Source organism: Tamandua tetradactyla, chromosome 1, assembly GCF_023851605.1.
Source record: "Tamandua tetradactyla isolate mTamTet1 chromosome 1, mTamTet1.pri, whole genome shotgun sequence".
In the NCBI taxonomy this organism is placed as follows: domain Eukaryota; kingdom Metazoa; phylum Chordata; class Mammalia; order Pilosa; family Myrmecophagidae; genus Tamandua; species Tamandua tetradactyla.
Window position 1 is genome coordinate 164569249 of NC_135327.1, and position 17159 is coordinate 164586407.

Here is a 17159-nt window from a genome sequence, read left to right on the forward strand (position 1 = left end):
AAATGAGCTAGAAAACAGAAAAACTGAACTAGAGCACACTAAAGAACAAATGGCAAGAAAGACGGAAAAAAATGGAACTGGATCTTAGGGAAATGACGGACAACAAATGGCAGACAAATATAAGAATCATTGGTGTCCCAGAAAAAAGATTAAAGGGCTGGGAAGGTTACTACTTGAAGATATAATAGGGGAAACTTCCTAACCCTTATAGAAGTCATAAATATGCAAATCAAAGAGGCCCAATGAACCCTAAACAGAATAAATCCAAACAGGCCAAATTCAAGACACATACTAATCAAACTGTCAAAATATTGAAGAGAAGCAGAAAGTCCTAAAGCAGCATGAGAAAAGCAGTCTATAACCTACAAGGGAAAAGACTGAGTTCAGACTACTCAACCAAGGCACCATGGAGCTAGAAGGTAGTGGTATATTTAAGATCCTGAATAAGAAAGGCTTCCAGCTAAGAATTCTTTATCCAGCCAAGTTGTCCATCAAAACTGAGGGAGAGATTAAAATCTTCAAAGAAAAACAAAGACTGAGAGAACTAGTCAACAAGAAACATGCCATTATAAGAAATATTAAAGGGAATCCTGCCAGGTGAAAAAGACAGGGGAGGGAGGTCTGGGCGGGGGTGGGGGCAGTGGAGGTACAGAATTGAAGAGTACCAGAAAGGTAATTTAAAAGATAAAAAGAGAGAGAGAAAGTAAAAAAATATACAGATCTAACAAATACAAACTAAAGGATAAGATGGTAGATTCAAGAACTGCTTTTACAGTAATAACTTTGACCATTAATGGACTGAACTCATCAACTAAAAGATACAGATTGGCAAAATGATATAAGAAAAATGGGTAGAAAATACATTATTATAGATATTGTACCATGCTTTAAACCAGGGCTAATATAAATTATAACAGTAGATATCAAGCTAAAAATAGTTGTTCTCTGAAAAGAATTTGTATGGCTAGTGTGCAAAGGGCAGGGTGAAATAAAGGAGTATACAAGAAAAGGAGAGAATATGAGGAAAGCCTAAGACCCAAAGGCATAATTAAAAATAGCGCTAATGATTGGTGGCTTTTGAAAGATAAAATAGGGAGTTATTAATGCTCCATTTTAGGCCATGTTCCCATTTGGTCACAATGTTCATACTTAAAAAGCTAAAATCAAGCTTCTGTTTCTTCATGCTAATTTAAGTATTACATAATGAATGTACTTTTTTAAAAAAACAAATCTATATTAAATTATAACTGGGGCAGAAAACTTATAATTTAAAGGGAAAGCAAAACAAAACTTACCTTGATGTCAAATATTCTTAAAAAATAAGATCTCTGTGGATTGTCCTTAACTAGACAAGCAACACCACTGCACTTCTTTGACCACATACAGTTCCGATCTGCTGCATATAACTGTACCACTGCTGAAGACATAGTCTGTAAATTATAAAATTTATAGTCATTGAATTTAAAATGATACAAAATTCCAGTGGAATACTACAGGATATAAATTAGTCCATTTTTTTTTACACGAAATTACACAATAAACAGACATAATTATTCTTTCACATTTCATAGACAACATTTCATCCCAAGTTGCTAGGACATGCAGTTTGTTAAGATTTTGAAAAAAAGGTCAAAATTTTTGTCAGCCTCAAGAATAAATTTGGCAGAGGGCACAAAAAATCTGTTTCCTCTCCTTTTCAATTCCAGGATAGGAACTAATATACTAATTTGTTGCTGATTTATTACATAAGCAAATACAGAGTTAAGAGCTTAGGTACAGAGTCAGATTTGCATTTAAATCCTGACTCTACCAAATCTGACTTGCTACCTGTATGATTTTAGGCACAACACCATACTTTCCTTAAAACCACCGTCTTTGTTTATAAAATATTGATAATAAATAGTGTACACGTCCTAAAATTAAGATTGAGTTAAATAAAATAACATAGGTAATCTGCTTAGCAGTGTCACAGACCATGCCCAATAAATGCTATATCTCATGGCCAAGTAATTGTAATTATTGTCATTTTTATAGTAATTCTTTGAATGTAAATCTCAAAGTAGCATTTTGAAAATGTGAAGATTGAAACATTGACAACTATTTTAAATGAAGTTAATTTTAAAAGGGCAGAGTACATTTGAATTTTTCCTTTATAGTTCATAATAGGACATAATAGTGAATGAACGCCCTTTAAAGCTTTTCTCCTAGTTTTTAATTAAAATGTTCAAAAAACATAAAAATATAAAGAACAAAAGTTCTTATTAGCAATAGAAATTAAGGATACAAATAAACAGCAAATACTAGAAATCTAGGGGTGTTTGTATTTACAAACTGTAATATTATCGAGATTAGGAAACAACAGTAGTTGCTGAAATTAGAAGAGGTACTTCCAGAATTGAAACAGCAACATCTGATATTAAGACATCTTCACGCAACCCAAAATGACAGCACTCAGCTCCTCTTGTGGAGGTGAAGAAATAGGACCAACTGAAGAAACCAAGCTCTCTAATCCAGACAAGTGGGTTTGGTAAAAGGGCTGCTAGAAGGAAACAGGGTGTTACTGAAATCCACAAGTTTTAGGTCTATCAAAGAAACCAGGAACAATAGGATAAGACGGTGGTAGGAACAGAGGGGAACAGCCCTTTCTAAGGCTTTCTTTTTATTTTTAAATGGGCAGGCACCAGGAACTGAACCTGGGTCTCTGGCATGGCAGGCAAGAACTCTGCCACTGAGCCATCGTGGCCTGCACTCTGAGGTTTTCTTTTTTTTTTACCATTTAAGAAAAAATTTATTTATTCAATACTGATATCTTATGTTTTTAGTAAGCAGCATTATAATATTCTGTTTATATATGATCAATTGAGATATTTTATTTCTGGATTATTTTATATATCTCTGTATCTTTTCAAATACAGTCAGGAAATTTGATTACTAATTGAGAATTTGTGTTGTTGATAGCTGTCGGTACAAATAGCCAAGCACCCCCCACACTTCAAATGGGAACGTTGACCAGTTTATGACTACCGTGAGGAATTTGGGGAAAATTTGCCTCGTATACAACTTCATTTAAAATAATCTAATTTTACATAAAAATGCTATCTTGGTGATTCATCCCTAAGTAGTTCCACTGAGTAGAAAACTATGTGGATCCTTTTAGTTATACAAAATAACTACAGATAGCAGATTTAATTCTATCTTGCTTAGCAGGAAAGAATTCATGGTGCTTCTCCTTGTTGGTCAGTGGCCTTGGTGTTAAATATTCAGTTATGATCATTATTATATTTGAATCATTATTCAGTGAGAAGTATTTTACTCAAAGAAGTAAAGATAGGTCTATGCTCACTGTTTTGAGATATTTAGCATTAACTATCTGGACACATCAGCAGCAGCATATTTTATTTTACTGTTTTATCCAAATTCATGAATAGAAGTTATAAATATATTTTTTTCTGTTCTTATCACTAGTATCGCTTTAGTAATCTATGTATCCTTCTCCTCCATATATTTTAATGGTAGAAATTGATTGTGAAATGTCAAAAATTATTTTAATTTACTCACTGTCTTTCATCTTGGTGTAAATCAAAGGGGTCAAAACATTAAATTTTTAGTATATGTGCCAATTGACTACAGGAAAACAATAGATTTATATGTAATTGATTACAGATTTATATCATTTTATAAATGATAGTGCCAAATGCACTTATTTTATATAAAGCCCCAGAATAGTAGATGAAAAAGGGTCACCTTTTAATGTTAAATTAATAGATGTTAAAAATGTATATTACAAGAAGCTTAGTAGAAGAAATGTAAACTAATTTAATTTCAAAGATTAGGTATACAAATAGTAGAAGAAATGTAAACTAATTTAATTTCAAAGATTAGGTATACAAATAGTAGAAGAAATGTAAACTAATTTAATTTCAAAGATTAGGTATACATAAGTTAATGATTTTTCTGACAGCATTGTATTTTATAATTCCTAGCTGCTAAAAGTTAACTGAAACTTAATCTATTGTGACTTCCAGGTATGTAATAACAAAGGCTATAAATAATAATTAGTACTCTGTCATCTACTTAACTAGGTATAATCTAAGGCTTTCTTTTAACTTCATTTATTAACCAATTTAGAATCCTGCCAGCACAACATATGATATAAACTCATCCAGTGAAGAGTTCTTTTGTCTATATATGTATATTTCATTCCTTCTTATCTTAAACTGGCAAAGTCTGAAAATTACATATCATAGCATTTTATAATTGATTAATTTATATAATTTAGATAATTTATATGTATAACATAAATATTACTGGATAACTCGATATTTATAAGGTCTTGATTAATTTAGAATAATTACAGCAAATGCAAGAATGCAAGAATAGCTTACATACTAACATTTAATATAAATGCTAGATAACATAAAAATAGTGACAATCTCTTAAACTCTAGATTGACAGTGGTTTAATTATGTTTTCAAACACATTCCTTCCATTTCTTTAAGGTAATTACAGCTAATTGTCTTTACTACTTCTTGCCTTTCATAATCAAGAAGACATGATTGAAAGACAACCTCAGGACAAATGCTTAGGAAAATAAATCTCCTTCTTATTAGCCCAATAAGGTTAAAGTTAAAATTTGTTAATTTTGTTAATTTAAGAAAAAATATTGTATCGATTTTTGTTGAAGTAGAATTTGTGATATTTGATACATTTCCGATATTTCAGTACTGAGTTATTGCAATAACATTCATCCTCAGAACTTTCACTGTCAAGGGCAGAAATAAAATGGTGGTTACATTATGGGATATGAATTCATTCCCACTGTCCTTTATCAGGGCCCTTCACCTCTCTCGAATTGACTATTCCAATCCAGCAAGAAGCATTTCTCTGATTCCCTAGGTTGAAATGTCTACCTGCTTTTTCTTTTTTTTGCATATCTTGTGTAACTAACTGTTATGTCACAATCTTATACTAAAGTAGAATAACAGTTTGTATTGATTTCTTACCCATTAAATAGACTGTAATTCCCTAAAATAATTTTGCAAACCTATATTTCACTCCACCTATACTACATGATTCATTGCCCTCTAGTAAAAACTTTTTAAAATAACATTCTGAATGTGATAATGCTATTACAATAATGTATTAGGGAGTGACCTTGATTTGGGGATATATACCCTCAAATATTTTTCTGCAACTTATTCTCCAGTGATTCAGTAAAAAACAAAATGCATGTATACACAAATACTTTTATATATATATTTATATATATATATATATAAAGAAAAATTGGGTAAAATGTTAACGTTTGGAAAATCTGGCTGAAGGATACACAGCAATTCTTTACACTATATTTGTAAGTTTTCTGTAAATACAAATTTTTTCAAAATAAAAACTTTGAAAAAGCAAAAATGATTCACTAAAATGTAGACTCTCAGCCCCCTCCCTTAGCCCTAAGACTATTAGATAGGTGGCTATCTTCCAACAGTAACTGCTACTTCCACGTACATATATTAACCACTGCCACACTGACCCAAAATGAAGAAAACTGCCACTTCCTTCACTCCCTCTATATTTATAGGAACTTTGCTAAAAGGAGCTCCAACCTGAATCAGACTTAAACCACAAATATCTAGCAATTTTATAGTTGAAATTCCTTTCACATTTTCAAAGTCATATTATGTAATAAGTCAGAATAAGAATTTTGTATCAAGAAAATAGGCATTTCTTTGATTACAGATCTAGCTAATAACAGAGGAAAGACTGGAAAATAAATACTAGGACTTACAGAATCTCACTGTTAGCAGTCATGTACCTACAAAGGCAATAGTTATTACTTGTACAACTGCTTCTTAACATGTACTTAGATGACTTAATATTGAATAACTGTCTGTAACTATTATTTTCAGAATCCAACAAATATAGTGTTATTAAAGGAAATGTATTTTTTAAATATATAGAATAAACTGAGTGTGGAAAAAGAAATCATTTGAATGTATAAAAAAGTACTTACTTATCATGTTGGCCTAGATTAAGGAGAAATATTCCAGTTTTTAGATGTATGTATGTATGTATGTGTATATGTGTGTGTGTCTGTATGTGTACATGCATTTGGTTCAAAGTTCCTAAAAATTAATCTGGAAAAATCTATTCTAAATTTCTCATTATAAAAGACCTAAACTTTAAATATGTTCCTAGATGCTCTAATGATATTCACATAAAACAATCCATTTTATCCTGAATATGAAAATTTAATCTAGACATTGCAAAAGTTATTATAACAGCAATGAAAGACAAAAAAGCTGATTGAATTTCTTGTAATTACTTAATTACAGTGATTGCTCACAATTAAAGTACAACAATATCTCAGTTAAATGGCAGCCTCAAAACACAATTCAGAAACCAACAGTTTAAAAAAAAAACAATACCTCTGGCAGTGAACAAGCCACCCTAAAGTGGTGAGTATCAGTAAGTTATCCAGGAAAAGAAAGCACATATAATTAATTCACTTTGGAAAGGAAGGCTCTTATCACCTGGTAATTTTTACAAGGAGAAACAACCAGAAAAAATAAAAACAAAAGAAGGTAGAGATTTAAGAAGAATACAGTAAAGCTAGAAAACTTTGCAAGAAATAGTTAATATTTTAAAAAGCAAAGCTAGAGGAATGGAGGAGTACAAATTTGATGTGTAACAAAGAGAATCCACACAGTGAAGAAAAATGGGAGCCAGATAAAAATAGCTACTGTCTTAAGGACCAAACACAAATAGTCTTTTCAGACCTTCGAAGTTATTTCAGAAGACTACTATACCAGCCATATTCATTCACCAAATATTAAATGAGCACCTACTATGTACAAAGGACTATGACAGATGAGGGTGGGGCAGGAATGGAAGTATGGCTGGGGAAAAATGATTTTTGACAGACACGGTCCTCATAAAACATACAGTCTATGGGGAAGACAGAAATGAATAACTATTGCAAATACTATGAAGGGAAAGAATGTAAAACACAACTAGTGTGGGAAGGCTTCACAAAAGTGATGTTATCCAGGAAGACTGAAAAAAGGTGAATCAGATAAGCAAAGAGGTGGGAGGAAATGAGGAGGAAAGAACATCGTAGGTAGACATATCAGTAAAAATCCTACCATGGGAAAGTGCTAGGGGAGTTTTGAGAATTGTGTGGAACAGATGATAAGAAATAGAAGAGTGGCATGGAATGAAATTACAGACTTAATATTAAAGTAACATCAAACATATCTCAACTCTGTGGTTTAGAGGAATAAATGGCTATAAACAGTTTGGAAATCTTGACTGGAGATGTGGTAGAGTGGTATACTGTTCCTGTATTGTTTCCTGATGCCTCTCTGTATCCCAGTTCTTGTATATCCTCCTCCTACTAATGACTCAGGGCTTCGCCATGTAACTTGCTTTACTCACGGACATTGGCAAATGTAATAAGCGTGAAAAGTACTTGGAACTTGAGGCTTGCCCTCTTGAAAGTGGTACCCTAAAACTTGGGATGAAAGAGCTTGTAGAAAACAAAGCTTCAGCCATCATACCTGCTCTTGCTAAGCCCAGCTCCTGTTAGACCTGCCAGTGAATATAACTACATGAGCGAGCCTAGGTGACACCAACTGACTAAACCACCCAGCCAATCCACAGAACAGTGAAAAATACATTTATATTGCTTTACGTAACAAAGTTTTGAGGTGTTACCTATTGCAGCAATCCATAACAGATATAGGAGGTTGTTTTACAATACTAAAAATATATGACCTATGATAGATAGTTCTAGCCCCTTCATGCCATTTATACCGGACATCTCATTTAAATTACCTAAGTTATCAATGTTTTCTATTTTTATCTACAAATCATAAAAGTTTGAGACCCCACTTTAATCACCAACACATTTTCTTTTTTGGAATCATCTTAAAAATTACTTTATACACAAAAGACATACTAAAAGGTATGTGCTGGGCAGTAAACTTGACTCATCCACTAAGTCACAGCAAAAAATAACATCATGTAGTGCCTATAATTTAGATTCATACATCTAGAAAACTACAATTACTCTGTGGCACAGACTTTCAGTGTTATCTGCCAACAGTTGAAATTATAGCAATTAAAACCACAAATGCAAACGCTTACTCGATACGCCTTAATTTTCTACATGAAGGATAATCATATAGATAATCATATCCAAATAAAGGTGAGAAGGATATTGACCTCATTACAGACTGTACTGTTTCAAATCTGTAAAAGGATGAGGACACTGTGTTAACAGGTTAATAGGTAGGGTTCGCTCTCTTCTGCCTCTCCCTTTCCTCTAGCTTAGCTGGAACTGCATAAATGGAGTTTCTCTTCTCTTTCCTCTCCTGTCTCACCTACCCTCTCCCCATTTCTCCCTTTCAAAGTAAGCTAGATTAAGGCAAAACCTGAAGTGTGGGTTTGGGTTTTCAGGAAGTGAGGGTGGGAAGGAAGTCCCCTACAATTCCCTGAGTTGTTCACCAAAGTTTCACATTGCAGATGAGACCCAAGCCCTGATAAGAAGAGACTACTGTTTTATTTTGCAAGTACTTTCCCATGCATTAGGCAACAGTTTGGGATGAGAAAGTAAAAAGGTGGGGACTGTGGTCACTGGTAGGATTTGGGTGTTCCTAAATCTCAGAGACAAATACCATGTGATACCATTCCACCATAAATTTTATCAAGCATATAATCCAATGCCCTTATTTTATAGTCAGGTAGATTTATTTGTAAAAGATCACACATTAGTCTGGGATGGATGAATTTCCTAATCAGCTGTTCATTTTATATTCACCGTATAGTATTCATTGATTCATCTCAGTTCCTAATTGGTCACGTTTTATGCCCTAACTCATTAAATGATTCTCCAGCTATATAACCTTAATATAATTTTATCCTTCTACTACTCCTCATTTGATTTAAGTTCCTCATTTTTTGTAAGTGATGGAAAATAAGAAGATTGCTGTACATGAGAAAAAAATGATCTCTATTAAAGGAATAACTTCAAACAGATGTACATTATATGTCTTGGGGAAGAGGGAGATTTACCATGAAGCCTCACACGGAGGTAGCACATGAGTCCTATGGGGAGATGGGGGAACTCTTTCCTAGCTTCCATCAAGAAGCACGCACTATCTCTATATTTGCCCAGACCCAGCAATAACCTATCTCTAGTGGACCAGAGGATGCAAACAGGCCTTACTTTTGACTCCAAGGAAAAGGTCCTAAAAGAAGCATTGCCTGTTTTTTCCTAATGGTGGAATATACTATGACCAAGTTTCATGGACACTTCTCGAGGAGGAATCAGAGAAGCACTCTCTGAGCAAAAACACCATAAAGAGAGCCAAGAGTCAGAGGATGTTGCCATGTGCCTTCCTTTGTGACAGATGAATGCCAGATGCCAGCAGCCTTTCCTCACAGAAGCTATTTCACTCCTGTACCCTCAACTTGGCCATTTTCATGGCCTTAGTACTGTATATCTGTAACCTAATAAAAACCCTATGTAATAAAACTCCACTCTATTCTAGGGAGATAGACCATGAGCCCCAGAGATGGCACAGTCCGGGTGCCACCCTGATGCTTGAAGAGGGTACAGCTGAAAACAGACTTCGGTAGCAGAGAAGTGAGGTACTGTGATTTTCAAATACCAAAAATGCAAGAATAGTTTCATGAATGGGTAAGGGGAAGATTCTGTAAGAATTGTGAGGATCTTGATAGAGAAGGCCTAGATTGCTTCAAAGAGACTGTTGGTAGATATATGGACGTTAAAGGTATTCTGATGAGGCCTTAAGCAGAAACAATGAATCTGTCATTGCCAACTGGAAGAAAGGCAATCCTTGTTTGAAAGTGGCAGAGAATGTAGCAAAATTGAGTCCTGGGGGTGGGTCACAGTGGCCCAGCAGGCAGAGTTCTTGCCTGCCATGCTGGGGACCTGGATTCGATTCCCAGTGCCTGCCCATGAAAAAAAAAATAATTGAGTCCTGGTGTTGGATGAAAAGGAGAATTTGAAAGTGATGAACTGGGATATCTAGCTGAGGAAATCTCCAGACTTAATGTGGAAAACGCAGGCTGGCTTCTCCTTGAAGTTGCAGTAAAATGCGAGAGGAAAACAATATGATGAGAACTGAACTCTTAGGTACAAAGACACCAGAAATTGGTGATTTGGAAAATTCTAAGTTTCTGGAAAACAAGTCCCCAGGGAATAGAGCCCCATGGGGGGAGATAACTAGTCACTATGTTAGGACAAGTCAGTACTGGAAATGGAGCTATCCACAAAGGATTCATGGAAAGTTCTACTGCCTGAAGGTTGGGACCCCAGAATGCTGCATGGAAAACTGACAATTTTTTTGCACGAACTGTACGAATGGAACCACTGCCAGTCCCATGTGATGGAGGACCCACAGATGCCAGCAGCCTTTCTTCACAAAAGGTATCTTACTCTTGATGCTTTAATTTGGACATTTCCATGGCCTTAGAACTGTGAATTTGCAACCTAATAACCCCCCACTGAAAAAGTCAACCCATTCTGGCAGCTTTAGCAAACCAATACAAAGGAAATTACAAATGTGCTATTATATAGTAATTAGTTTCAAAATTTCCTTCAGCTTCACAATTATCAATAATAAACACACTAGAGCTAGGGTCTTTTTCTATAAAGAGCCAGTTAGTAAAACATTTTAGGTTTTATGGTCAAAGGGGCTCTTCCACAACTACTCATCTTTGTCACTACAATGACCAAAAGTAGCTATAAACAATCTGATTGTGGCTGTATTCCAATAAAACTTCATTTATGAAAGTAGGCTTTCATAAATATGGATTTTGGCTCATGAGCCATAGATTTTTTTATCCTTTCTAAAGATATGTGAAGAGGCAATCAGTGAATATGTGAACAAAATTGGTAGGGGCAAAAAAAAAATAGTACGGAAGAGGTGTCAGGCGATAAATAATAATAGCAATAGGCTATTTTGTGATGTTTATGGTATTTGTTATATCTTCTCCTGTACTAAATGAATATATAAAATTACATAATTTTGTATTTTTTTCCTTAAAAAGAACTCCACCAAATAAAACAAGTATCAGATCATAAAACCTGGGCCACCCCTGCTGAAGGTAAGAAAATGATAGAGAGCAACAAAATTTTGTATTTAAAGAAAATGAACAACTCTCTATGCCGACATATTCATTTTGCCAAACCACACTTAACCTTTTAACATACACTGACCTCACCTCTTAAGAAAACTGTGGCTGAGCAATTTCATAAAGCCAATGAATAATTTAGGTTTGAAAGGTCAATGGAGTATATGATAGGAGGACAGATTTTTCTATATTCAATCCTCATCTCAATGTAGGAATCTTTCATATAAAATTCTTAATAGATGATCCCACAGTATTTGCTTGAATGCTTGCTGTAATGGGGAACTCATAACTCAAGGTAAAAGATCTTACTGTTGAGCAGCTCAGTTAGAAAATTCTTAATATGGAACGTAAACCTGTTTTCCTGGGAATTCCCCCCCATAGGCATTTTATTAATTATTCACTCATTTAAATATCTGTTGAGCATTTACTATGTGACAAGCACAAAGCTAGCTAGTTACTATAATTTATAATGATGTAAAACTGGGGGTATATATACTATTCCTCCAATTATAGCATACTTATTTCTGTGTAGTGGCAATAACATTTTCACTCCCATAGAGATATGCACACAACCCCACTGTCCCCTATCCCAGTAACCCTATTTCTCAGGTCATCTCTCTTCCAGGTAAAAATTATTCCTCGCCTGAGCTGGTTTACAGATCGCTTATCAATCTGGTTGCCTTCCTAAAATGAAGTGTGTGATATTTTACATATGGTCTGGTCAGTGGAGAATATTAGCAAAATGATAGGGAAAAGAATTTATGATTGTTTTCCAATTATAAAAAGATATGAGGGCGGGCAATGACGGCTCAGTGACAGAGTTCTCACCTGCCATACTGGAGACCCAGGTTCGATTCCCGAAGCCTGCCCATGCCAAAAAACACACAAAGATATGCATGTGCTGCGTCATTCTCATCGCATCACATCATATGCTGAAGACATATAGATCTGATCTTTTTCTCAGAACTCATTAACTTCTGTTATACCTCTGATCCTCCATTTCAAATTCCATGCTCCCAAAGATGTAAGACCCTCAGTCATGCTCCTTTTACCTAGCTAACTCTACTCATCTTTCAAATCTCAGCTTTGATAATCAACTCAGGGACCCCTTTTCTGAACTATCCTTTCCCTCAGTCTGAAATGGGGGACTGTCTATATGTTCCTATAGCACCTCAGCACCTTCATTATAGCAATTATTATATTATAATCTGTTCACTTAGGTCTCATCACTAGACAATGAACTCCTTGAAGATATAGGCCTGTGTTATTTCTGTGTTCATCTAACACATGGCATACAATTATATAATTGTTAAAATTAGAAAAAAGGTGTTAACATTTAACCTACTGCTACAAATAACTATTTGTGAAGATAAGCAACATAAGCTTGCCTAACAATACACTTCTATAAGCTTTGGTCATCAAAAGAAAGAAGCAGTTCCTGCTATCTGTGAGCCTTGGCAAGATTCTTTGAAAAAAAAAAAAAAAACAGTTGATGGTTTGGTGATTAGGTTCTTTCAAATCACACAAATGGTAGGGGTTAAACATTTTTTTACTGAATAGGAAATGCTCAAGAATAAGAAGATGTGTAGAACTGGAGAGCCATAAAAAGCAAATGTGCTGAAAATCTAAAATTCATTTGAAGAAAACATAAGCTCTGAACAGGAAAAATTATGATCTCTGATATGGCTGGTATAGGTGTGTTCCCCTTAGAAGTCATACATGCTAGTAACAATTTTCCTAGAAGGAAGGCCATTCAAATGCTTTCTGGACAACAGAGCTGCCATAAATTCTATCCAGTTCTAGCCGATGTTCTCAGAAAATACAGGCAAGCAGTACTCAAAGAACTTTATTTATGTGGAATAGTAACAAATCTACAAAATACTAAACTGAAAGCATCTGATAATTAGCAGGAATGAGAAATATTAATGAATCAAAGATAACATAATATACAATGTGAAAGAAAAGTTATAACTGGCTGGCAATAACCCCCAAAATCAAACCCCACCATGGTGAAAATTAATAAATTCAGAAAATAAAACAGAATAAGAGATTTTTCCATCCTACAGTACAGCAAGTTTTGGAGCAAAGCAATAAAGAATAAATTATTTAATGTTAAAAATGTTCAAACAGATGAGCTATTTATTATTTAAGAGTTAAAATAAGTTTAGTTATGTGTGTGGTGTGGTCTATTTAACTAAAACAGAAAAAATGGGTAAAAATTTAAAAAGACCTCTATTAAAATAATGAAAATATTTTAATTCGAATCTTCAGAACCTTAAAATTACTTATCTAGAATTATTCAGGCATCTTGAATATTCTAAATAGATCATCAAGAAAAGCATGTAGTCAAGTGATTTAGTAATTCAATGGCATACTATGCAGCTGTTAAAAAAAGAATGAAGAGGCTCTTTAATAATATAGTAAGAGCTCCAAGATATACTGCTATGTGGAAAAAAAAAACAAGATGTAAAATCAAGGGTTAGTCTATGCTACCATTTGCATAACAGAGCAGGAACAAGAATAAATATTTGCATGTACTTAAATATCTATAAAACTGGAAGGAGATACAAAAAACTAGTAACAATTGTTATCTGTTTAGTGGTGATGGGTCTATCTGTACATCTATCTTGCCAGGGCAGGAAGGAGTAGACAAATGTAGAGTAAGGTGTTAAAGTTACTTTCCCCTTTCTTTTCATACTTAAAAAAAATTTTTTGTTGTGGTAAAATATACATACAATGAAATTTGCAACTTAACCGTTTTTATGTGCAAAATTTGGTGGCATTAATTACATTCACAATGTTGTGTAGCCATCACCATTATGTATGTCCAAAACTTTTTCATCACTCCAAAGAGACTCTATAGCTATTAAGCAGTAACTTCCCATTCCATCCTCCCTGCAGCCCCATGGTAATACCTAATGTTTTTCAGTCTTACGAATCTGTCTTTCCTAGATATTTTTCTCTATGAGGAATCATATAATATTTGTTCTTTTGTGTCTGGTTTATTTCACTGAGTATGTTTTCAAGGCTCATCCATGTTGTAGAATGCAACCTTGACTCCTTTTCATGGAATTTATTTTAACAGTTATTATTTTCACAGTTCTATTCAAACACTATACAATTCATCCTAAGTGTACAATCAATGGTTCTAGGTGTAATCACAGTCATGCATTCACAACAGTTGATATGAGAACATTCTCGTTTCTTCTGAAGAAAAAAATCTCATATCCCTATTATCCGCCTATTATTAACATTTAACTTTGGTATAGTGCCTGTTACCATTAATGCAAGAATATTACAATGTTACTATTAACTACAAACCTTAGTTTACATTAATTGTATTTTTCCCATATACAACTTTGCTATTAACATCTTGTAATAGTGGTGTACACTTATACTAGTTTTCTTGTATTTTTACAATTACCACCATCATTGTCTATTCTAGGTTTTGCCAAGTTGTATGGTCCCAGTTTTTATCCTCTAGCTTTACTTCTGGTAACATAAACTATTCTAGGCTTTCTCTTTAAGCCATAGTCATATTCAAGCTGTTGTGCTATCCATGTCTAAACCCTTACAGCTAACCTTACTGATCATTCTATACTTCTTAAGCATCAAATGCCCAATCTCTGTCCTCTATCTCCTGATAATCTATGCTTTCAATTTTAACTTTCAGTTTGCTCATTATAGTTAATTCATATTAGTGAAACCATACAACACCTGCCCTTTTGTTCCTGGCTTATTTTGCTCAACATAATGTCCTCAAGGTTCATTCACATCATTGCATGTCTCATTTCTGTCTGCAGCTGCACAATATTGCATTGAATGTATACATCACAGTTTGTCCTGCACCTCATCAGTCTCTGGACCCTTGGGGCCTCCATCCAAGGGCGATCGTGAATAATGCTGCCATATACATCAGTGGACAAATGTCTATTTGTGTCCCCGCCTTCAATTTTTCTGAGCACATACCTATTTACTAATGACTGCTAGATAATACTCTTCATACTTTTTGATTTTTAAACAATATATTTTCATTTGCCAAAAATTTAAATTTTGACGTGAAAAAAACTCACACAAAAGAGAAATGCCTACGTAAGTCTGGAAAAACCAAAACAAACCAGAAACACCTCTCTAACCTAGAAATTGTAGTCAAAAAGCATCTCTAGTAGCTTTCAAGCCTGCACCTTAAAATTTTAAAGTGAACGTTGCTGAATAACACACTATGAGGCCTACAGAGGTATAAACTTATAGAAAGCAAACTTTGACTACTATAGGAAGAGAGCCTATGCCAGTAATGAGGGCCAAAGTCTGTGATTTCTTTCATAACTCTTCCTTTGAAAAATCTTTTGGATTCTTAAACATGACCAACCATGATATGCAAGTTTAAAATTCGTCCACTGCAGGCCTCAGGGTGGGGGAAATGATCACTTGGTCAGGTGCAGGAAAAGCTACCTGAAGTCCAGCGTCTGGCAGGCCCACCAGCACTGCAGATCAGCTGACCAGCTGATCCCCCATATGCTGGTCAGCTTCCCATTCCCCAGCCAGAGACCTGCCGGCCAGCTACTCCAGGAGAAGCAGCCCCCTACCAAAGCAGACCCCTGTTGAGCATGCCAACCTTGAGTGCTCTGGCCAGGAGAGGCAGGATGAGAGAGGAAGAGACTTAAAAGTGCCATCTGCTGCCCAAATGCAGTAAGAGCCAGTTGGCTACACCAGACAGGTAAAGGAGAGCTTGAAGGAGGAGGAGCCTCACAGTCACCACCTGCTGGGAAGAACAGTAAGTGCAGGCAAGCTACCTCCCTGTCTGCCTAGGTCTTTATTTTTATCTTTTATTTCATTTAAAAATATTTTCTTCTTCTTACTATTTTTACCCCTTTTAAAACATATTCTTTCTATAAATTCCTATCACTAATATAATTGTCCTCTTCATTATTTTTAAAAATTTTTATAGATATTTATATTATTATATTTTTACTAATTTTCTATTTTTATTTCAATTATTTTTTATTATTGCATGTCATTTATCTTTATTATCATTATTATTATTTTTCTCTTAAGTGCTTTTTCCCTTTGGTGGGCACCAGCTTGGCTTCACTACCAGTATGTCCTGGGGTGTCTCCTTTTGATTCTGGTGCCTACTACTGTCAAGGTGTATTTTGTTGTGGTTCTTGTTTTTGTGTTTCATGTTTTTATCATATGATTATTTTATTATTATCTTTTATCTTTTCTTGTTCTTTTTTTTGGGGGGGAGGCATAGGCTAGGAGTACACCTCAGCCCTCCTGGTGGTAGTCAGCCATTCAGCCACTGGAGTACCCATGCAACACAGCTTATTTTATAATAGACTCTTAAGTTGAAATGTATTCCCTACATAAAATCTGAACATTCATTTGGTAGAGAATAACTGACAAGATGAAAAAGGAAACAGTCAGCAAAAATTAAGTAAATACAAAAGTTAAGAAGGATGAAGGAAACCAACTTGCATAATAACTATATCAAAGTAATCAAATTCCCCAAATACAATGGAAAATCACAAAACACACAAAGATCCAAGCAGAAATGGCCCAGCCAAACGACCAAATCAAAATTCCAGAGGGGACACAGACTGTGGAACAACTATTCAAGGATATTTATAAAGAAATAAAAGATATCAGGAAGACTCTAAAAGAGCATAAAGAAGAACTCAGGAGGTAAAACAGAAAAATGGCAGATCTCACCAAAATCAAAGATACAGTAGACCAAATAAAAATATTTTCTGGAGACACATGATAGCAGATTCAAAGAAGTAGAAGGAAGAATAAGTGAACCAGAAGATAAAACAATAGAACTGGAGTGCACAAAAGAACAAATGGCAAGAAAGAGGGAAAAAAATGCAGCTGGATTTTAGAGAAATGATGGACAACAAGAGGCGCAAAAATATAAGAATTACTGGTGTCTGAGAAGAAGAGACTAAAGAGCTGGGAAAGTTAGTTGAGGATACAATTGGAGAAAACTTACCAACCCT

At 34.6% G+C, this 17159-nt stretch overlaps 1 protein-coding gene across 1 annotated transcript in view; it reads right to left on the reverse strand.

Moving 5' to 3' along the window:
* The window catches only part of WASL (WASP like actin nucleation promoting factor), a 90578-nt gene that overhangs the window by 43785 nt on the left and 29634 nt on the right, over positions 1-17159 (reverse strand). The window contains exon 2 of the mRNA XM_077122112.1: positions 1296-1430. Within this exon, the coding sequence (XP_076978227.1) occupies positions 1296-1430 (135 nt within the window). The remainder of the gene's footprint in view (positions 1-1295; positions 1431-17159) is intronic.